Genomic DNA, 23,170 nt, shown 5'->3' on the forward strand with positions numbered 1-23,170 from the left:
AGCAGCTAAGATTACAGGCACCAACCACCATGCATGCCTAATTTTTTGTATTTTTACTAGAGATGGGGTTTTCTTATGTTGGCCAGGCTGGTTTCAAACTCCTGACCCCAGATGATCCAGCCGCCTCTTGAAGTGCTGGGATTATGGGAATAAGCCACCATGCCCAATAAAAAGTGAAATTACTATTAAGTGGCCAAGCCCAAACCCTGTAAGTATGCAGACACAAAGCAAAAAGTCAGTTCACAGGCCTATGGATCCTAGAGAAGGGAGCCGTCAGTCCAGGTGGGAGTGTAGAGCCGCAGAAAGGATATCCCACAGCAAGGAAAGCAAGTGCACAGGAAGACACAGCCAGTGAGAGTCAAGAGGCAGGGTGAAACTCAGGCCTCAACCTGGGCACAGTGCTCGCAGCTACCGTGCTGTTCCTCATGGCTGGCTGGCAAAAGGTCTGGCAGGAATTAGACCCGGTTAGAACGCTGCACTGTCCTGTCCCGTGCCTCACAGAAACAAGAGCTGCTCTGTAGCTCACCTGACACAGAGATGCCGCTTGGCCCCAGGAGGCTGAACAGCCTCTCCAGCTTCTGGCTTATGTTCCCTCCACCTCAGCAGCCAGGACAGAGGCCCTGAGCACCCCCAACCTTGGCAGCCAGGATGGAAGCCCTGAGGACCCTCCATATGGCAGCCAAGACCAAGAGGCCTTGAGGACCCTACAACCTCAGCAGCTGGGATGGAGGCCCTGAGGACCCCCCCACCTCAGCAGCCTAAACAGAGGCCCTAAGGAACCCCCCATCTAGGCAGCCTGGAAGGAGCCCTAAGGACCCCCCAACCACGGCAGCCAGAATGGACTCCCTGACTTTGGCAGCCTGGACATAGGCCCTAAGCACCCCTCACCTTGGCAGCCTGGACAGAGGCCCTGAGCAACCCTCCTTCATCCCTACCTCACCAGGTTGACGTGGGCTTTCTCCATGACCTTAAGCCAGGCCAGCAGGGGCTGTAAATCATTCTCACTGGGAACGTAGTCATACAGGGCCTAGAGGTGGGAATAAGCAGCTGACTTGAGCATGTAGAGTCTACAACAGCACAATGATGATGACCCCTTCCCATCCTGGCACCAGCAATTTCCTGGGGACAGTGAGTGTGATCTCGACACTCAGAGTCCTCTTGGTTTTCCCAGCTCCTGCCTCCCCCTTCTCCACAAAGCCCTCCCAGCTCTGATTCTTTGGGAGAACAGTCTCGAGGAGCAGCAGAGTATCATGGGTCACACATCCCTTTGTGAGTCTGACGAAAGCCAGAGGCCTTCTTTGGGGGGAAAAAAAGTACATTTTGCTAATTTGGGGGATTTGTTCCCCCTCCCAAAATCCATCCACAGACCTCTAAGGTTGATAGCCCTACTCAAGGTATCTGTGAGCACCACGAGATCATGCTGAAACATTTCATTAAAGTTAACTAGGTCAAGGGACAGGGTCCCAGCTCCTGGGGACACTGATGCGGATTTGGTGGCTGGACTCTAATCTTCCATTTCTACTGGCCACCTCCACTGGGACACCCCAGCCTAGCCAACCTCACTCTGTAGAAAAGGCGCAGGGCCAGTGCCCCCAGCCTCCCAAGGGATGCCCCCGCAATGCCCCTCACCCCACCAACAGGCCTCACCGTGATGATCTGGGCGTTGAGCTCTGCTGACAGGGTGCTCAGGCCAGGCCTGGCGTGGAAGAGGCTGTGAAAGGCCTGCATGGCACAGGCTGTCACCAGCTGGAGGGGACACACAGGCTTAGAAAGGAACTGCAAAGTCCATGGCTGACCCTGGACCCCTCAACATTCCACTCTACCCCGTGTGCTAGGGAGTTGAGAGCCCCCTGAACCTCACATATGCCCCCCACACATAGACACTCTGAGGACTATTACCTTAGTAAGACATGGAAGCCACTGAAAAAGCTTTAAATGACTTTAAAGACAGAAATATTAACAAAATGTTTTAACATAACAGCCAAAAAAAGCAGGCTATAAATGGTTTGATGCCACTGTGCCTGGCTAATTTTTCAATTTTTGTAAAGACAGAGTCTCACTATGTCATCTAGGCTGGTCTCAAGTTCCTTGCCTCCCGCCTCGGCCTCCCAAGTGCTGTTTATAGGCGTGAACTTCACCTGGCCTTTGCATGTGTTTTCATGTATGTGTGCTTATCCAAAGAGAAAATGTCTGAAAGGATACCCAGAATGGCCGGGCGAGGTGGCTCAGGCCTGTAATCCCAGGACTTTGGGAGGCTGAGGTGGGTGGATCACAAGGTCAAGAGATCGAGACCACCTGGTCAACATGGTGAAACCCCGTCTCTACTAAAAATACAAAAAATTAGCTGGGCATGGTGGCGCGTGCCTGTAATCCCAGCTACTCAGGAGGCTGAGGCGGGAGAATTGCCTGAACCCAGGAGGCGGAGGTTGCGGTGAGCCGAGATCGCGCCATTGCACTGCAGCCTGGGTAACAAGAGCGAAACTCCGTCTCAAAAAATAAAGGATACCCAGGAAGTTATTCGCATTGTCTACCTTAGGAAACAGGATTTGGAGAAGGAGATTTTTACTTTATATACTTCTGAATCGTTTTTTCCTTTTAAACAATGATTATGTTATTTACATTCCACAATTTTAAAGGTATGTATGTAAATAAACACTAAGGAGAATCCACAGTGAATTGGCGGGAGTATCTGCAGGGCGTTGGTTCCAGGACCCCCCCAACATGGACAGAACAATCTACCAATGCTCAGGTCCCTATATAAAATGGTACAGTATTTGTATATAACCTACACGTATCCTCCCATATACTTTAACTCACCTGGATTACTTATAATACATAATACAATATAAAAGCTATGTAAATAGCTGCTACACTCTGTTGCCTAGGGAATAACGACAAGGAAAAAAACTACATGTTCAGTACAGAAGCAACCAACCATTTTCTTTTCCCCAAATATTTTCTTTTCTTTTTCTATTCTTTTTTTTTTTACACAGCGTTCTTGCTCTGTTGCCCAGGCTGGAGTGCAGTGGCATGACCATGGCTCACTGCAGCCTCGACCTACTGGGCCCAAGCAATCCTCCCACTTCCACCACTCAAGTAGCTGGGACTACAGGCATGTGCGATCATGCCCAGCTCCCAAACATTTTCAATCCAAAGTTGGCTGAATTTATGGCGGTGGGACCCACACATACAGAGGGCTGACGGAATAAAGATTTAGAGAATTGTGCTAGAAATGGTGGAAATACAGGGAATCATTTTTCATGTGTCTTTAAAGCTGCTAAAAAAAAAACAACTGGTAGAGGGTACATAGAGCCGGGGCAGAGGGAGGGTGTACCAGCCCACTACAGATCACCCTGACTGTGACCTGATCTCTGAGATCAGCTTCCAACTGGAAGGGAAGCTTCCCTGACTATGCTGCCCTCCCTGCTGAGGTGAACAGTCACATGGGGAGAGTCTGTGTCATCAGGGCAATGACTGACCCTGATATGGCCTGGCCCAGCCAAATACCACAGATTGATGTGGTACCCTTGGTTTTAGCTAAGAACACAGCCAGGGAGGGAGACCCCAGGCCCTGCTTTTTGACTGACCAGCGAGTTCCCCAAATGCCACCACTGTCGACCCCCCTTTCTCCAGTTCTTGGGCCTGCACTCACCACATGGCTCAAGGTCATGACCCTGAGGAGAGTCTCACTGCAGTTCTTCACCAGGCCTTCTGGGAAGCAGGGCAGCAGGTCCTTCAGCAGCGTCAGCATGTGCAGCGTGGTGGTGGCCTCCTTGGAGCCTGGTAGACATAAGGGGAATTGAGACACCAGCCGCCTCCCTGCAACAGGCCCTGTCGTGCTCTGCGAGCCACGGCCTCCCATCCACCTGCCCTCCATTTGGCTTCCCCACCTCCAGACTTCTCAATCTCCTGAATACAGAACTTAGCAGTGGAAACAGCAGCAGGATGATAGGCAGGGGCCTTTTCTCCAAACATGAATTCACTGCCTTTGAGAACTGAGCATACTCCATGCTGGGCAGTCTTCCGGATCTGAGGGGCAAGGAAAGCAGGGGACAAGGCCAGATCAGCATTCCACCAGCATCCTGGGTGTCCAGCACCATCACCAACCAACAAGCTATGGCTGAACATATAGATCCAATGATGATCTGACTACTACAGATCCAGTGCTACACCAGGGCCTTCACAAGTACAGAATCCTGAGCTGTGAAGCAGGACAAACCCCGGTTCAAACCCCTGCTCTACAACTAAGTCACCAAATGGCTTTGAGCAAGCCCAACTACTTAATTTCTGAGTTTCAGTATCATCTTTAAACAGGGATTTCTTCATTCACCCAATCATCTGGCAAACACTGAGTGTCCACCAAGCCAGGCACTGTTCTAGGTCCTGGCAAACTGGCAGTGAATAGCAGGCAACTCACCTTCTAGCCAGGAGGTAGAAAAGAAACAAATACACAGCAGAAGGTAAAAAATACTGTGCAGACAACAAAGCAGGGGCTGCCACTTTTTATATGGTGGTCAGGAAAGTGTCACCGTAGTGAAGGTGAGGAAAAGGTCAAGTGAGCACCGAGGGAAGGAGGCACGAGACCATCTGGTCTGACAGTGCTGAGCACTAGGAGTGATCACATGACTGTTATTGTTATTGCCTCCTGCCCTAAATTTCCAGAGGAAACAGTGGAGAACCACCACTTACCAAGCACCTGTCTTAAGCCAGGAACTGCACTAGGCCTGTGGGGAACACTGGAGTCTCCCCACAACTCTGCTTAGCAAAGTTGATATAACTATCTTTTTTTTTTGAGATGCAGTCTCACTCGGTGGCCCAGGCTGGAGTGCAATCGTGTGATCTTGGCTCACTGCAACCTCCGCCTCCCGGGTTCAAGTGATTCTCCTGCCTCAGCCTCCTGAGTAGCTAGGATTACAAGTGCCTGCCACCATGCCTGGCTAATTTTTATATTTTCGATAGAGATGGGGTTTCACTATGTTAGCAAGGCTGGTTTCAAACTCCTGACCTCAAATGATCCTCCCACCTTGGCCTCCCAAAGAGATTACAGGTGTGAGCCACGATACCTGGCCAATTAACAGTCAGGAAGCTGAGGCTCAGAGACATTAAGTAACTTGCCAAGCTCACACCTCAAACAGTAAATTCGGGATCCAACTCAGGTCTGGGTGACTCCCCTGACTATGCTGCCCTCCCTGCTGAGGTGAACAGTCACATGGGGAGAGTCTGTGTCAACAGGGCAATGACTGACAAAGCACCAGAGACTCAGATGGGGCTAACAGTTAACAGCCTCCTAGAGGAGGCTGCCTTCTGGATCTAAATGCATGATGCCTCAGAGGCAGAGAGCAGAAGCCAATACTCAGGGCAAGCTCCCCAATGCCACTCAGCTAGCCAAGGCTGGGCTGTGCTGGGCTGGGCGGTGGCTGTCCCCTTGCCCCATTTTCTGTGGATCTAGCAGTCTCACCTTGGGCTTGGGATGCACTGTGAAGCTTAGCAGCCCATGGTACACCTGAAGGGTCATGGGGTAGCCCCACGTCTCCAGGTCTTGCTTCCGCAGAAGGGTGGCCAGGCAGGACAAAACCTGGAAGAAAATCAGAGTCCCTCAGTGCCACCAGCCTTGGCCAGGAGGGAAGAGCCCAGGTTCTCACCGACTCCAAAAAATCCCAAAGGGATCTGTCTGGGGTCCCCAGGGTGCCTAAACCCCTCTCAGGGAATATCCAAGAGTCACCAAATCAGGCAGGCCCTGGGAGACGCCAGATGAGAAACTAAATCCCAGACACTAACCCATCGGAGGACAGAGGTGGAGCCGCTGCTGGCCTGGGCTGACATGATATCCATGAAGGCTTTGGAGGTATCAGAGAACTTCTTAATGAGCACAGGGCTGGGAACACTGTGGGGAAGAACAGAGACAGTCACCCCAGACGGTACCAGAAGAGCAGCTGGTACAGCCCCTTGTAGTACTAAGGAGGACGGAGCAAGGGTTGCTGGTGGCACAGTCACTCAGCAAGTGAGCACTCACTTGGACAGGCACTCGCCTACCAGCCAGCTCAGTGTGTTTTCCACCCACGCTACCCACCTCCCTCACCTTCCCACTACCTGCTCCTGAACTCACACGAATCCTCTTTCCACCTCCCCTGCAGGTCTCCAGACAGCCCTGGCCAATATCCCCTCTCCTCCCTCTGCCACTCACTGCTCCAGGGATGCCCCTCCTGGGGCCAACACCCACACTCCCTGGTATAATGACCCAAGCCACCCAGGGCCTTATTTTGTAGAATGCCACCTAATACACAACTATCTTTTAAATTATATTTTAAAATTTCTGGCCAGGTGCAGTGGCTTACATCTGTAATCCCAAAACTTTGGGAGGCTAAGGCAGGTAGATCACCTGAGATCAGGAGTTCAAGACCAGCCTGACCAACAAGTTGAAACCCAGTCTCTACTAAAAATATGAAAATTAGGGGCTGATGCCCTTTGTGGCCTCACCCCACCTGCACCCAGGTGAAAAAAAAAAAAAAGAAAATTAGGTATTAGAGCATAACTCTGTCTCAAAAATAAATAAATTTCAAATTGTTGTAAAATACACATAAGAGAAAACATGATTTTAACCACTTTTTAGGTATATCATTCAGTACTGTTAAATATATTCATGTTGTGTTTTTTGTTGCTGTTGTTTTGGAGACAGGGTCTTACTCATCACCCAAGCTGGAGAGTGGTGGCGCAATCTCGGCTCACTGCAACCTCTACTTCCCAAGTAGCTGGGACTACAGGTGCATGCCAACACACCTGGCTCATTTTTGCATTTTTTTTTGGTAAAGATGGGGTTTTGCCATATTGCCCAGGCTGCTTTTGAACTCCTGAGTTCAAGCAATCCACCTGCATCAGCTTCCCAAAGGGCTGGGATTATAGGTGTACATCACCACAGCCAGCCAAGCAAACTCACATTGTCATGCAACCAAGCTCAAGAACTTTTTCATAGTAAAGAATCGAGGTTTTTTTGTTTGTTTGTTTAAACACTTTATTTTTTATTTTTATTTTTTTGTTCTTTTGAGATGGAGTCTCATTCTGTTGCCCAGGCTGGAGTACAATGCCTTGATCTTGGCTCACTGCAACCTTCACCTCCTGGGTTCAAGTGATTCTCGTGCCTCAGCCTCCCGAGTGGCTGGAATTATAGGCATGCACCACCACACCCAGCTAATTTTGTATTTTTAGTACAGACTGGGTTTCACTGTGTTGGCCAGGCTGGTCTCAAACTCCTGGCCATAAGCAATCCTCCTGCCTCAGCCTCCCAAAGAGCTGGGATTACAGGTGTGAGCCATAGTACCCGGCCATGACTTTTGATTTTTATTATTCGAAAAAGTTTTATTTTTGGGCGGGGGCGGTGGCTCATGCCTATAATCCCAGCACTTTGGGAGGCCAAGGCGGGTGGATCACGAGGTGAAGAGATCGAGACCATCCTGGTCAAGAAGGTGAAACCCCGTCTCTACTAAAAATACAAAAATTAGTTGGGCATGGTGGTGCACACCTGTAGTCCTAGCTACTCTGGAGGCTGAGGCAGGAGAATTGCTTGAACCCAGAAGGCAGAGGTTGCAGTGAGCCGAGATCATGCCATTGCACTCCAGCCTGGGTTAACAAGAGCAAAAAAAAAAAAGAAATGGCCGAGTGCGGTGGCTCAAGCCTGTAATCCCAGCACTTTGGGAGGCCAAGCGGGTGGATCATGAGGTCAAGATATCAAGACCATCCTGGTCAACATGGTGAAAACCCGTCTCTACTAAAAATACAAAAAATTAGCTGGGCATGATGGGGCGTGCCTGGAATCCCAGTTACTCAGGAGGCTGAGGCGGGAGAATTTCTTGAACTCAGGAGGCAGAGGTTGCAGTGAGCTGAGATCGCGCTATTGCACTCCAGCCTGGGTAACAAGAGCGAAACTCCATCTCAAAAAAAAAAAAAAAGAAAAAAAAGAAAAAGAAAAATGAAACTTTTTCTTTTTTTTTTAGAGACAGAGTCTCACTGTGTCACCAGCCTGGAGTGCAGTGGTGTGATCTCAGCTCACTGCAACCTCTGCCTCCTGGGTTCAAGATATTCTCCTGCCTCAGCCTCCCAAGTAGCTGGAATTATAGGAGCCCGCCACCACAGCTGACTAATTTTTGTGTTTTTAGTAGAGATGGGGTTTTACCATGTTGGCCAGGCTGGTCTTAAACTCCTGACCTCAGGTGATCCGCCTACCTCAGCCTCCCAAAGTGTTAGGACTACCGGTGAGAGCCACTGTGCACAGCCTGCCCACCTAATTTCTGTATTTTTAGTAGAGATGAGGTTTCACCATGTTGGTCAGGATGTTCTTGATCTTATGACCTTGTGATCCACCCACCTTGGCCTCCCAAAGTGCTGGTATTATAGGCGTGAGCCATGGCGCCCAGCCAAAAAAGTTTCTTTTCATTTTATTTTTTTTGAGATGGAGTTTCACTCTTGTTGCCCAGGCTAGAGTACAATGGCATGATCTTGGCTAACCGTAACCTCCACCTTCCTGGGTTCAAGCAATTCTCCTGCCTTAGCCTCCCAAGTAGCTGGGATTACAGGCATGTGCCACCATGCCCAGCTAATTTTGTATTTTTAGTAAAGATAGGGTTTCTCCATGTTGGTCAGGCTGGTCTTGAACTCCTGACCTCAGGTGATCCACCCACCTCAACCTCCCAAAATGCTGGGATTACAGGTGTGAGCCACCGTGCCCAGACTTTCCAGATAATTTTTGTATTTTTAGGGCCGGGCACGGTGGCTCACGCCTGTAATCCCAGCACTTTGGGAGGCCGAGGCAGGTGGATCACGAGGTCAAGAGATCGAGACCATCCTGGTCAACAAGGTGAAACCCCGTCTCTACTAAAAATATAAAAAATTAGCTGGGCATGGTGGTGCGTGCCTGTAGTCCCAGCTACTCAGGAGGCTGAGGCAGGAGAATTGCCTGAACCCAGGAGGTGGAGGTTGCGGTGAGCCGAGATCATGCCATTGCACTCCAGCCTGGGTAACAAGAGCGAAACTCCATCTCAAAAAGATTAAAAAAAAAAGATCTTTAGGTCTCACAGCATGAACTCCTGAAAGTCTGCCTGGGAACGCACCATGTGAAGATTTTGGTGCTTTTCAACCTTCTTGGTATAAAGGTAAACGATTCTATTACCAGGGGTTTGGGACATCTTAGTTTAGTTAGAGGTTTCTTGTTAGAGGCCTACAATGGTATGTCACCTGCTGGCCCATTCTGCATACCTCTAGGCAACATCCATGAAGAGCAAGGAGCTTTTTAAAGACAATTCCCTGATTCTGTTTCTCCTGTCCACATTCCCTTCTCCCCTCCACGAAAAGCCTTGGTGTTCAAACAGGAGGCAGAACTCACCGCTTCAGGACGAGGTTCAGCAGGTAAGCAACGGCAGCCAGGGACTCCGGGGACTCCACTGCTTCCATTGTTGTCATCTGAGGGCCAGATCAAGGGGGTGTGAATTGATAAAACCTTATACTGAGTAGCAGGAAAGAGAGTGGGGGAACATGTGCCCAGCAGAACAGTTATGACCAAGAACCACAGTATCTGAGGTTCAAATCCTGGCTCTGTCACTATGTGGCTCTGGGATAGTAATTTAACCTATCTATGCCTCAGTTTCTTCCTTTGTAAAGTAGGGATAGTAATGCTACATACCTTATAAGTTGTTGTGATGTTTAATTGAATTTATATATAATACTGCCTGACACATAATTCAAACTATATATATGTATATGTCCATATATATATACAAAGATTGATAGAGAGATAGTTTTTTTGAGAGACAGGGTCTCAAGAGACACTGTACTCCCAAGTTGGAGTATAGTGCTATGATCATAGCTCACTGTAACCTTCAACTCCAAAGCCCAAGAGATCCTCCCACATCAGCCTCCCAAGCAGCCAGAATTACAGACATGTGCCACAAAGCTTTGCTAATTATTTTATTTTTTGTGGAGACAGGGTCTCACTGTATTGCCCAGGCTGGTGTCAAACTCCTAGCTTCAAGGACTCCTCCCACCTTGGCCTTCCAAAGTCCTAGGATTAAAGGCACAAGTCACCATATCCGGCCAAAAACCATATATAGCCATCTAATTTATTTCATCATTCTAGAGCAGAAGTTTACAAACTTTTTCTATGAAGGACCAGAGAGTAAATATTTTCAGCTTTGCATGCACATATGGTCTCTGTTGTATTATCTTTTCGTGTGTGTTTTAAAATTCTTAAAAAATGTAATAACTGGGCTGGACATGGTGGCTCATGCCTGTAATCCCAGCACTTTGGGAGGCCAAAGTGGGAGAACTGCTTCAGTCCAAGAGCTCAAGACCAGCCTGGGCAACATGGCGGAACTCCATCTCTACTAAAAATACAAAAATTCACTGGGCGTGGTGGCACAAGTCTGTAATCCTGACTATTCAGGAGGCTAAGGCACAATAATCACTTGAACACAGGAGGTAGAGGCTGCAGTGACCCATGATCACATCACTGCACTCCAGCCTGGGTGACAGAGGCCCTGTCTCCAAAACAAAACAACAAAAAGCCCAAAAATAAAATAAAAATTATATATACATATACCCATACACATACATATTTAATGTAATAAGTAGGCCAGGCATGCTGGCTCACACCTGTAATCCCAGCCCTTTGGGAGGCTGGTGGGTGGATGACCTGAGGTTAGGAGTTCGAGATCCGCCTGGCCAACATGGTGAAACCCCCTATCTACTAAAAATGTAAAAACCGCAGGGCGCGGTGGCTCACGCCTGTAATCCCAGCACTTTGGGAGACCGAGGCAGGTGGATCATGAGGTCAAGAGATCGAGACCATCCTGGTCAATGTGGTGAAACCCCGTCTCTACTAAAAATACAAAAAATTAGCTGGGCACGGTGGCGTGTGCCTGTAATCCCAGCTACTCAGGAGGATGAGGCAGGAGAATTACCTGAACCCAGGAGACGGAGGTTGTGGTGAGCCAAGATCAAGCCATTGCACTCCAGCCTGGGTAACAAGAGTGAAACTCCGTCTCAAAAAAAAAAAAAATAGCTGGGTTTGGTGGTGTGCACCTGTAGTCCTAGCTACTCGGGAGGTTGAGGCAGAAGAATCGCATGAACCTGGGAGGCGGAGGTTGCAGTGAGCCAAGATTGTGCCATTGCACTCCAGCCGGGACAACAGTGCGAAAGTAGTAAGTAGCCAGTTGCAGTGGCTCACACCTGTAATCCCAACACTGTGGGAGGCCCGCAGGAGGACAAGACTGTTTGAGCCCAGGAATTTGAAACCAGCATGGACAACTCCAGTCTGGGTGACAGAGTGAGACTCCATCTCAAAAAAGAGGGGGGAGGGGAGGGGAGGGGAGGGGAGGGAGGGAGGAGCAGAGGGGAGGGAGGGAGGGAAGGAAGGAAGGAAGGGAGGGAGGGAGGGAGGGGAAAGGAAAAGGAAAGGAAAAAGAAAAGGAAAGGAAAGGAAAGAGGCCAGGGGCGGTGGCTCATGCCTATAATCCCAGCACTTTGGGAGGCCGAGGAGGGTGGATCACGAGGTCAAGAGATCGAGACCATCCTGGTCAACATGGTGAAACTCCGTCTCTACAAGTGCGCTTGTAGTCCCAGCTACTCGGGAGGCTGAGGCAGGAGAATTGCTTGAACCCAGGAGGTGGAGGTTGCAGTGAGCTGAGATCGCGCCATTGCACTCCAGCCTGGGTAACAAGAGTGAAACTCCATCTCAAAAAAAAAAAAGAAAGAAAAGAAAGAGAAAACAGAAATGCAGCAAATACCACTCCAACCTTTCTAAGCCACCTGAGAATAACTTAAACACTTTCACCTGGTCAAGGGCATCCTTCTCTAATACCACAGGCCAGGGGCACTCATCCTCTCTCTAAATCTTGCATAACCTGCTGCTCTGAATACCCACCCTCAAGTGGCACCCACTCACCAGAGCAGCAAAGTACTCGGTCTCCGTCTCCTTCCCTCCCTGGGAGCGAATCACCTCAGTGACAGCAGCCAGAACAGCACAGATCTGCACAGGAGGGAGAAAGCACTGTGACTATTTGAGACCTAACCCCACCCCAGGGGAGCCTCCTTTCCTTGCTCCTTCACAGATTAGTCTCCAGGTAAAGCCCAGAGACAGACAAGATATGCAACATTGAGAGCCTGGGTATATACCAGGGGCCTAGCAAGTAAGACAACTCAGAAAATGCTTGCTGAAATTCCACCATGAGGACACTATCCCTGTAGAAATATCTGCATGATGAGTCTGCAAATATTTATGTACAAGGATATTCACGGCAGCAACAAATTAGAATGGTCAACCAGCCATCACCAGGAGATTAATAATGTTCTGCAGTTATCCAGGGGGATGTTGGTTCCAGGACCCCTGAAGGTACCAAAACCTGAGCATGTTCAGGTCCCTTATATAAAATGCTGTAGTATTTGTGCATAACCTATATATATCCTCCCATATACTTTGTGTTCTTTTTGAGACAGTGTCTCACTCTGTCACCCATGCTACAGTGCAGTGGCATGATCTCAGCTCACTGCAACCTCTGCTTCTGGGTTCAAGCCAATTCTCCTGCCTCAGCCTCCCAAGTAGCTGAGATTACAGGTGTTTACCACCATGCCCAGCTAATTTTTCTATTTCTAGAATAGAGTTCAGGACCATGTGACCAAGCTGGTCTTGAACTCCTGGCCTCAAGTGATCCGCCCTCCTCAAGTGCTTGGATTACAGGTGTGAGCCACCTTACCTGGTGTATTATTTTCGCCAGGCACATTGGCTCATGCTTGTAATCCCAGCATTTTGGGAGGCCGAGGCGGGCAGATCATGAGGTCAGGAGATCAAGACCATCCTGGCCAACATGGTGAAACCCTGCCTCAACTAAAAATAAAAAAATTAGCTGGGCCTGGTGGCACATGCCTGTAATCCCAGCTACTCGGGAGGCTGATGCAGGAGAATCGCTTGAACCAACGAGTCGGAGGTTGCAGTGAGTGGAGATCATGCTACTGCACTCCAGCCTGGGCAACAGGGCGAGACTCCATCTCAAAAAAAAAGATTTTTAATCCACTCTTGGTTGAATCTGCAGATGGAGAACCTGCAGATATGAAGACCTGACTGTATCATTATACAATAAATAATGAAAGATTTAAATAGTGTGTTATTCAAAAGAATGAGAACAACTATATATTAACTTTTAATACTGTTCAGTGGAGAAAAAGTTGCAGAACAGTGGATAGAAAATAAACTAATCAGGCAGGGGCACAGTGGCTCACGCCCGGTAATCCCAGCACTTTGGGAGGCTGAGGTGGGCAGATCCCTTGAGCCCAGGAGTTTGAGACCCGTCTGGGCTATATGGCAAATCGCGCCTCTATAAAAAATACAAAAATTAGCTGGGCATGGTAGTACTCCCCTGGAATCCCAGCTACTTGGGGGCGCTGATCAGCTCCTGCACTCCAACCTGAGTGACAGAGTGAGACTTTGTCTTAAAAAAAAAAAAGAAAAAAAGAAAAGAAACTAATCACATTTTGGTAGACCTAAATAACAAAATGGGTATAAAAAATATTTTCTTTTCGTGGCTCGGTTCAGTGCTTTGGATCAGTTTCCATCGGTTCTAACTGCTCGTCAGACCCTAGCAGCCAAGATGGCAAGCAGATCGACAGCAAGGATGCTTTTCAGGAAGCCATGGATGCCGCAGGTGATAAACTTGTAGTAGTTGACTTCTCAGCCACGTGGTATGGGCCTTGCAAAATGATCAAGCCTTTTTTTAATTCCCTCTCTGAAAAATATTCCAGTGTGGGATTCCTTGAAGTAGATGTGGATGACTGTCAGGATGTTGCTTCAGAGTGTGAAGTCAAATGCATGCCAACATTCCAGTTTTTTAAGAAGGGACAAAAGGTGGGTGAATTTTCTGGAGCCAATAAGGAAAAGCTTGAAGCCACCATTAATGAATTAGTCTAATCATGTTTTCTGAAAACATAACCAGCAGTGGCTATTTAAAACTTGTCTTGTTTTTAATTTACAAAAAATGTAAAGTATAAAGACTACAAATCCAATTGTCATCTGAGTGACAATAAATCATTAATTCACACACTTAAAAATAAAAAAACATTTTCTTTTCTTTTATTTCTTTTTTCTTTTTTTTTGAGACGGAGTTTTGCTCTTGTTACCCAGGCTGGAGTGCAATGGCGCGATCTTGGCTCACCGCAACCTCTGCCTCCTGAGTTCAGGCAATTCCCCTGCCTCAGCCTCCCGAGTAGCTGGGACACAGGCGTGTGCCACCATGCCCAGCTAAATTTTTTTGTATTTTTAGTAGAGACGGGGTTTCACCTTGTTGACCAGGATGGTCTCGATCTCTTGACCTCGTGATCCACCCGCCTCGGCCTCCCAAAGTGCTGGGATTATAGGCATGAGCCACTGCACCCTCAGCCTCCCAAAGTGCTGGGATTATACGCATGAGCCACTGCGCCCGGCCTTTTTTTTTTTTGAGACCGAGTCTTGCTCTGTTACCCAGGCTGGATTAAAGTAGTGCAATCTTGGTTCACTGCCACCTCTGCCTCCAGGGTTCAAGCAATCCTCAAGCCTCAGCTTCTCAAGTAGCTGGGATTACAGGTGCATGCCACCATGACAGGCTAATTTTTCAGTAGAGACAGGTTTTCACCATGCTGGCCAGGCTGGTCTCAAACTCCTGACCTCAAGTCATCTGCTCACCTCGGCCTCCCAAAGTACTGGGATTACAGGTGTGAGCCACTGTGACCTGCCTGAAAATTAAATTTTTTTTGTGTGTGTGTTTTTTTTTTGAGATGGAGTTTTGCTGCTGTTACTCAGACTGGAGTGCAATGGCACGATCTTGGCTCACCGCAACCTCTGCCTTCTGGGTTCAAGCAATTCTCCTGCCTCAGCCTCCCGAGTAGCTGGGACTACAGGCGCACACCACCATGCCCAGCTAATTTTTGTATTTTTAGTAGAGACAGGGTTTCACCTTATTGACCAGGATGGTCTCGATCTGTTGACCTTGTGATCCACCCGCCTCAGCCTCCCAAAATGCTGGGATTATAGGCATGAGCCACTGCCATGCCCGGCCTAAAAATTTAATTTTTAAATTTTAATTACTCATAATTTAAAACACTTCATCTATTTACTAGGAAACATATATTTGTAACAACCTGGTGAATAGGTTTGTAGTAATTCATAGCAGGCAAATCTACTTGTGCAATGATAAATGTCATGAACTCTAAATACATTAAAATCAAGTATTTCCAATGAAAATTTAACATCTAGGCCGGGAGCGATGGCTCATGCCTATAATCCCAGCACTCTGGGAGGCTGAGGTGGGTGGATCACGAGACAGCAAGTTCAAGACCAGCCTGGCCAAGACAGTGAAACCCTGTCTCTACTAAAAATACAAAAAACTAAATCAGGCGTGGTGGCAAGCGCCTGTAATCCCAGCTACTCAAGAGGCTGAGGCAGAGAACTGCTTGAACCTGGAAGGCAAAGGTTGCAGTGAGCTGAGATCACACCACTGCACTCCAGTCTGGGCAACAGAGCGAGACTCTGTCTCAAAAAAAAAAAAAATTTAGCATCTAAGTAGAGGTATATGGGTAAATTATACACTAGATTTTGAAGACTTCCTATCATAAAAATAATGCTGTAGTGAAATATATTGATTATACATTGAAACGGTAATATTTTAAAGATACTGAGTTAAGGCCAGGCGTGGTGGCTCACACCTGTAATCCCAGCACTTTGGGAGTCCAAGGCAGGTGGATCATGAGGTCAAGAGATCAAGACTGTCCTAGCCAACATGGTGAAACTTCATTTCTACTAAAAATACAAAAAATTAGCTGGGTGCTTGTAGTCCCAGCTACTCAGAAGGCTGAGGCAAGAGAACCGCTTGAACCCAGGAGGCAGAGCCGAGATTGCGCACTCCAGCCTTGGTGACAGAGTGAGACTCCGTCTCCAAAACACACACACAAAACAAGAAAAAAAGATACTGAGGTAAATAAAGTATACTGTTAAGATTAATTTTACCTGTTTAAGTTTTTAATATGGCTACTAAAAATTTTTAAATTAGGCCAGTAGCAGTGGCTCACGCCTTTGGGGGTCACCTGAGGTCAGGATTTTGAGACCAGCCTGGCCAACATGGAGAAACCCCATCTCTACTAAAAATACAAAAAAAACTAGCCAAGCATGGTGGTGCATGCCTATAATCCCAGCTACTTGGGAGGCTGAGACAGGAGAATCTTGAACCCAGGAGGTGGAGGTTGCAGTGAGCCGAGATCACGCCATTGTACTCCAGCCTGGGTAACAAGAGCGAAACTCTGTCTCAAAAAAAAAAACCACAATTTTTAATTACATATGTGGCTTGAATTAAGATTACTATTGGACAGAGCTGGTCCAGGAAGACAGACCATGACACATTAACAGTAGCTACTGTGAAAGACTCAAGTTGGGGGAACAACCATCACATTTTATTCTTCTTCTATCATTTTAGTATTTAGAATTTTTACTTTTTTATTTCAATAACAAAAAATATACATAACTTTAAAGTATAGATAACATAATAAAAGTAAATAAAATTTAGTTCTTGCTAGATAAAACGTTTCCTAATCACTGTTACTGGGCATTTATTAACTCAACATATGCTTATTGAAAAAACTCTCTGTACAAAGTACTGTGTTAGGTAAAGCTGAGGAGAGAAATTTTTGGAAAATATTTCTACCCTCAAGTACTTTACACTTCAGCAGGGGAGATGTTCTTATAAAAAGCATCAAGTGGGCTGGGCACGGTGGCTCATGCCTGTAATCCAAACACTTTGGAGGCTGAGGTCGGGAGTTCAAGACCAGCCTGACCAACATGGTGAAACCCCATCTTAAAAAAAAGCATCACGTGGAACCCGCCCTAGGAGGGAACATAAAGAGAAGAGAAATGACACATCATCCAGAAATACCAGCTGTTGTCACGGGAGACCAGTCAGCCAGAGCTGAAGAAAAGGCATGAGTTGGCCCCTCCTCACCGTTCCATGGTCCTCCTGACCCTCGCCCCTACCTCCTTGTGGGCAGCCGAGTTGGACTCCCAGAAGCGCTGCACTTTGCTGAAGGTGACGTTTGTGCAGTCGGAAAGGCCACTCAGGAAGGTACCTGAGGACTTCTCGGTGACAGCCAGCTCCGCCTCTTCTTCCATGGGCGTCTCAGGGGCTTCCCTTTTGCCCAGGCGCAAGGACCCTGACTGCAGCTCATTATGTAACTTCACAGCATCGACTGTCAGGTCACTCCTTCCTGAGAGCCAGAGGCACAAGATAAGGCCCAAGCCTCCTTTTGGTCAAGAGAACAGAACAACCCCAGGGAAACAAACGATCCCAGCCCAAGACTCCAACCCGAGAGGCTGAATTCTGCCTCATAAACCCATTGCATGCCTAAAACTTGAAAACCCAAGGAGAAAGGGAATCCTCCGTGTAAAAGTTTCCGCTTCCCTGTAGCAATGGCATAAACGCCAGTGGGAATCAGCTGGAACTACATTCAGAGAACCTAGAAAATAAATGAAGGTGAATGCGGTCTATAAAGAGCCATCCAAGGTTCATTACAGCCATGAGTCCCAACTCTGACACCTGCAGTACCTTACACAAGACATTTCCCTACTGCGGACCTCAGTTTCCATATATCTGCTAAATTGGTACGGTTGCCCTTCAGAGCGAGCTCCAGATCCGACATCCTAAGAAATGGAAGTTCCAGTGCCTGGCCCCGGACTCTCCCAGAGGCCCCAGACTCATCTGGACCCAGGTGTGCCCGGAACCCCACCGACGGCTGCGCTCGGGTCCCAATCCAGCTACCTGACGGCCGGCTGAAGAAGCGGCTGCGGGCGGCCTGGCGGTGGCGGCAGATGACGGGGTTGCTGTCGCTGCTGTGGCCTTTCTTCCAGCGCTTCAATTTAGCTGAGACACCAGAGGGCAACTTCCCCGAGCGACCCATATTGACTAAGCCGTGGCTGGGAGTGAACCTAAAGGACCAGTTCCCAGGTACTTAGAAACACGCTCAGAACCCACGTGGATACCCTGTACCCTTCACTTCCTCTTCTTCTGGCGTCACTTCCGGATTCGTGCCTATTACTATGGTAAAGCAATCAACATCCGGTTTTACGCCTCCTCCTCCTCCTCCTCCTCCTCCTGGTTTTGGATTTGGGGGAGCTCCAAGGAGATCCGTTGCTACGGAGGACGTTAGGTTGTTACGGGTTCTCTGGGCTTCTTACTCCAGCCTGGACCAGGTTTCAGGACCACAGGAGTGAGTGAGCCTTAAAAAACTGGAGTTAATGGCCGGGCGCGGTGGCCCAAGCCTGTAATCCCAGCACTTTCGGAGGCCGAGGCGGGTGGATCACGAGGTCAAGAGATCGAGACCATCCTGGTCAATATGTTGAAACCCCGTCTCTACTCAAAAATACAAAAAATTAGCTGGACATGGTGGCGCGTGCCTGTAATCCCAGCTACTCAGGAGGCTGAGGCAGGAGAACTGCCTGAACCCAGGGGGCCGAGGTTGCGGTGAGCCGAGATCGCGCCATTGCACTCCAGCCTGGGTAACAAGAGCGAAACTCCGTCTAAAAAAAAAAAAAGAAAAAGAAAAGGAAAAAACTGGAGTTCAGGCCGGGCGCGGTGGCTCACGCTTATAATCCCAACACTTTGGGAGGCCGAGGCGGGTGGATCACGAGGTCAAGAGATCGAGACCATCCTGGTCAACAAGGTGAAACCCTGTCTCTACTAAAAATACAAAAATTAGCTGGGCATGGTGGTGCGCGCCTGTAGTCCCAGCTACTCGGGAGGCTGAGGCAGGAGAATTGCTTGAACCCAGAAGGCAGAGGTTGCGGTGAGCCGAGATTGTGCCATTGCACTCCAGTCTGGGTAACAACAGCGAAACTCCCTCTCAAAAAAAACAAAAAAACAAACAAACAAAAAAATGAGTTCAGCTGGTCGCGGTAACTCATGCCTGTAATCACAGCACTTTTGGAGGCTGAGGTGGGTGAATCATTTGAGGTCAGGGTTGGAAACCAGCCTGACCACCATAGTGAAACCCGGTATCTACTAAATTACAAAAATTAGCTGGGCGTGGTGGCGCGCGCCTGTAATCCCAGCTCCTTGGGAGGGTGAGGCACAAGAATCACTTGAACCCAGGAGGCAGAGGTTGCAGTGAGCCGAGATCTCACCTCTGCACTTCAGCCTGGGCAACAGAATGAGACTGTCTCAAAAAAAAACAAACAAAAAACTGGAGTTCTTTTTCAGTTAACAACAAGTACATTACATTTGAAAAAAATTAAGCATAGACACACATTTATATGAAAAAGTCAAAACTGGCTGGGTGCGACGGCTCATGCCTGTAATCCCCAGCACTTTGGGAGGCTGAGGCAGACCACCTGAGGTCAGCAGTCTGAGACCCAGCTTGACCAACATGGAGAAAATCCTTTCTCTACTGAAAATACCAAATTAGCTGGGCATGGTGGCGCATGCCTGTAATCCCAGCTACTCAGGAGGCTGAGATTGGAGAATTGCTTGAACTGAGAGGCAGAGGTGGTGAGCTGAGATCGCGCCATTGCACTCCAGCCTGGGCAACAAGAGTGAAACTCCATCTCAAAAGAAAAGAAAAGAAAAGAAAAGAGAAAACGTCAAAACTTACGTTGACTTGAAAGAGTGAAAATTAGTCTGACCTGAAAAGAGAAAAAAAGCAGTCAGTGGTGTTCTAGAGAAGGTTTGCTATTTTCATTTATTACCGGAGAAACTTAGTTGCTAAGCCACCCTTGCCTTATGACAGCATTCAATCTCTAGTTAATTCCTGGCTCTCTCTCTCTCCTTTTTTTTTTTTTTTTGAGATGCATTCTTGTTCTGTTGCCCAGGCTGGAGTGCAGTGGTGCAATCTGGGCTCACTGAAGCCTCTGCCTCCCAGGTTCAAACGATTCTCCTGCCTCAGCCTCCCGAGTAGCTGGAATTACAGGCATGCACCACCATGTCCGACTAATTTTGTTGTATTTTTGAGTAGAGACGGAGTTTTGCCATGTTGGCCAGGCTAGTCTTGAACTCCTTAACTCAGGTGATCTGTCTGCCTCTCAAACTGTTGGGATTATAGGTGTGAGCCACTGCACCCGGCCAATTCCCAGTTCTAATTCTACCTCAGAACCAGCAACCAATCCAGCTTATCCCCACTCCCTTGAGACCCTCCTTAAAATCCTTCAGTCAAATCCCAAACCTTACAAATGACACATTCCCTCTTGCCCAGCAGCATTATCCTAGACCTTTAGCAGCATTCTTTGAAGAAGATACATAGAACTAACAAAGTACATCTACAAAATATAAAAAATTCCTACCAAACAATAAGAACAAGGCAGACAATCCAATAAAAAGAATGGGCAAAAGGGACAGCTGGGTGCAGTGGCTCAGGCCTGGCTTGTAATTCCAACACCGTGGGAGGCCCAGGGGCAGGGAGTTGGAGGGTGGGCGTGGAGGAGGAGGATTGCTCCAGCCCACGAGTTCCAAACCAGCCTGAGCAACATCATAAGACCCTATCTCTACAAAACATACAAAAATTAGGTGAGCATGGTGGTGTAAGCCTGTAGTCCAGCTACTCAGGAGGCTGAGGTGGGAGGATCACTGAGCCCAGAGAAGGTCAAGGCTGCAGTGAGCCATGATCACACCATTGCACCCCAGTCTGGGTGACGGAGTGAGATCCTATCTCAAAAAAAAAAAAAAAAAAAATAGGCAGCTGGGCACAGTGGCTCACACCTGTAATCCCAGCACTTTGGGAGGCCAAGGCGGGCAGATCACGAGGTCAGGAGTTCAAGACCAGTCAGGCCAACAGAGTGAAACCCCATCTCTACTAAAAATACAAAAAAAAAAAAAAAAAATTAGCCAGGCTTGGTGGTGGGTGCCTATAGTCTCAGCTACTTGGGACGCTGAGGCATGAGAATTGCTTGAACCTGGGAGTTCTCTGAGCCAAGACAGTGCCACTGCACTCCAGCCTGGGTGACACAGTAAGACTCTGTCTCAAAAAAAAAAAAAAAAAAATTGGGCCAAGACCCCAACAGTTGAACGTCATGATATATTGTACTAAAAATAAAAAAGACACGAACAGACACTTCACAAAAGTGAATATCCAAATGGCCAACAAACATAAAAAACAGGCTTGGCATGGTAGCTCACACCTGTAATACAGCACTTTAGGAGGCTGAGGCAGGAGGATCACCTGAGCCTGGGAGCTGGAGACCAGCCTGGCCAACACAGCAAGACCTGTTCCCTCAAGGCCGGGTGTGGTGGCTCAAGCCTGTAATCCCAGCACTTTAGGAGGCCAAGGTGGGTGGATCACGAGGTCAAGAGATCGAGACCATCCTGGTCAACTGGTGAAACCCCGTCTCAACTAAAAATACAAAAAATTAGCTGGGCATGGTGGCGCTTGCCTGTAATCCCAGCTACTTGGGAGGCTGAGGCAGGAGAATTGCCTGAACCCAGGAGGCGGAGGTTGCGGTGAGCCGAGATCTCGCCATTGCACTCCAACCTGGGTAACAAGAGCAAAACTCTGTTTCAAATAAAAAAAAAAAAGAAAAAAGGAACAGAACAGAACAGAAAAGATACTATTTCATGCTGGGTGCGGTGGCACGTGCCTGTAGTCTCAGCTAATCGGGAGGATGAGGTGGGAGGATTGCTTGAACCCAGGAGTTCTGGGCTTTAGTGCCCTATGCTGATCCGGTGTCCACACTAAGTTCAGCATCAGTATGGTGACCTCCCAGAAGTGGGGAGCCACCAGGTCGCCTAAGGAAGGGTGAACCGGCCCAGGTCAGAAATGGAGCAGGTCAAAACTCCCATGCTGAGACTTCCGTAGAAAGGCGGAGAAAGGGAACTGGTGGCTGGGGGAGAAAGAGGAAGCAGAGTGTGGAAACTATTGTAATCAAGCTCACGACCAGAGGTCTAGACTTGGGACAACTGCTGAGAGAAGGCAGGTAAAGTGCTGGGCTTAAGACTGGACACCCTTTACCTATAAACAAAGCAAGGGATTTATTTAACCTAAGTCTCCGTTTTGTTTTTTTTTCCCCTTTATTTATTTATTTATTTATTTGTGCTTTTTTTTTTTTGAGACAGTCTTGCTCTGTCGCCCAGGCTGAAGTACAATGTCGTGATCTCGGCTCACTGCAACCTCCATCTCCTGGGTTCAAACAATTCTCCTGCCTCAGCTTCCCGAGTAGCTGGGACTACAGGTGAACACCACCAAGCTCAGCTAATTTCTTTCGTATTTTAGTAGGGACGAGGTTTCACCATGTTGCCCAGGCTGGTCTGAAACTCCTGAGCTCATCAGGCAATCCGCCTGCCTTGGCCTCCCAAAGTATTTATACATTTTTTTACACATTCTAAAGTGTCATATTATTTAAAGTTGTGATAATGATTTTTTTTAATTGCATTTGAGGTTTTGGGGTACATGTGAAGAACATGCAAGATAGCTGTATAGGTACACACATGGCAGTGTGGTTTGCTGCCTTCCTCCCCATCACCTATATCTGGCATTTCTCCCCATGCTATCTCTCCCCAACTCCCCACCCCTCGCTGTCCCTCCCCTATTTCCCCCCTACAGACCTCAGTGTGTGATGCTCCCCTCCCTGTTAATTTTTTCTTTTTTTTGAGACGGAATTTCGCTCGTTACCCAGGCTGGAGTGCAATGGCGCGATCTTGGCTCACTGCAACATTCACCTCCTGGGTTCAATTGAGTCCCCTGCTTCAGTCTCCCACGTAGCTGGATTACAGGCACATGTCACCACGCCCAGCTAATCTTTTGTAATTTTAGTAGAGATGGGGTTTCATCATGTCGCCCAGGCTGGTCTTGAACTCCTGACCCCAAGTGATCCACCCACCTTGGCCTCTCAAAGTGCTGGGATTACAGGCGCAAACCTCAGATGAACGTTGTGATAATTCTGAACCACTGGGCTGCTATCAGGATTCAGTATGAAATTGTGTATTGGCCGGCTGTGGTGGCTCATGCCTGGAATCCAAGCACTTTGGAGGCCAAGGTGGGCGGATCACCTGAGGTCGGGAGTTCAAGACCGGCCTGACCAACATGGTGAAACCCGGTATTTAATAAATAAGAAAAAAAAACAAAGAAATTGTGTATCTGTCAAATTACGGACAACTCCAAAACATGTGTAGTACCATACTTTACAGAGGGTTCA

The 23,170-nt window shown here is 48.1% G+C and overlaps 1 protein-coding gene and 1 pseudogene across 1 annotated transcript in view; one reads left to right on the forward strand and one right to left on the reverse strand.

Annotated features, from left to right (window-relative positions):
- RRP12 (ribosomal RNA processing 12 homolog) overlaps positions 1-18,061 on the reverse strand; it is a 43,261-nt gene extending 25,200 nt beyond the window's left edge. Inside the window, exons 1-10 of the mRNA XM_035268655.3 lie at positions 17,814-18,061; positions 17,033-17,262; positions 11,930-12,013; positions 9,374-9,450; positions 5,779-5,884; positions 5,459-5,575; positions 3,891-4,029; positions 3,653-3,780; positions 1,648-1,746; positions 936-1,027 (exon numbers count right to left, since the gene is read on the reverse strand). Of these exons, the coding sequence (XP_035124546.1) occupies positions 936-1,027; positions 1,648-1,746; positions 3,653-3,780; positions 3,891-4,029; positions 5,459-5,575; positions 5,779-5,884; positions 9,374-9,450; positions 11,930-12,013; positions 17,033-17,262; positions 17,814-17,952 (1,211 nt within the window). The 5' untranslated portion in view covers positions 17,953-18,061. The remainder of the gene's footprint in view (positions 1-935; positions 1,028-1,647; positions 1,747-3,652; positions 3,781-3,890; positions 4,030-5,458; positions 5,576-5,778; positions 5,885-9,373; positions 9,451-11,929; positions 12,014-17,032; positions 17,263-17,813) is intronic.
- On the forward strand, positions 12,353-14,029 carry LOC108594174 (thioredoxin pseudogene; annotated as a pseudogene).
- Positions 18,062-23,170: the final 5,109 nt, after the last annotated feature.

Source organism: Callithrix jacchus, chromosome 12, assembly GCF_049354715.1.
Source record: "Callithrix jacchus isolate 240 chromosome 12, calJac240_pri, whole genome shotgun sequence".
Taxonomy (NCBI): Eukaryota; Metazoa; Chordata; class Mammalia; order Primates; family Cebidae; genus Callithrix; species Callithrix jacchus.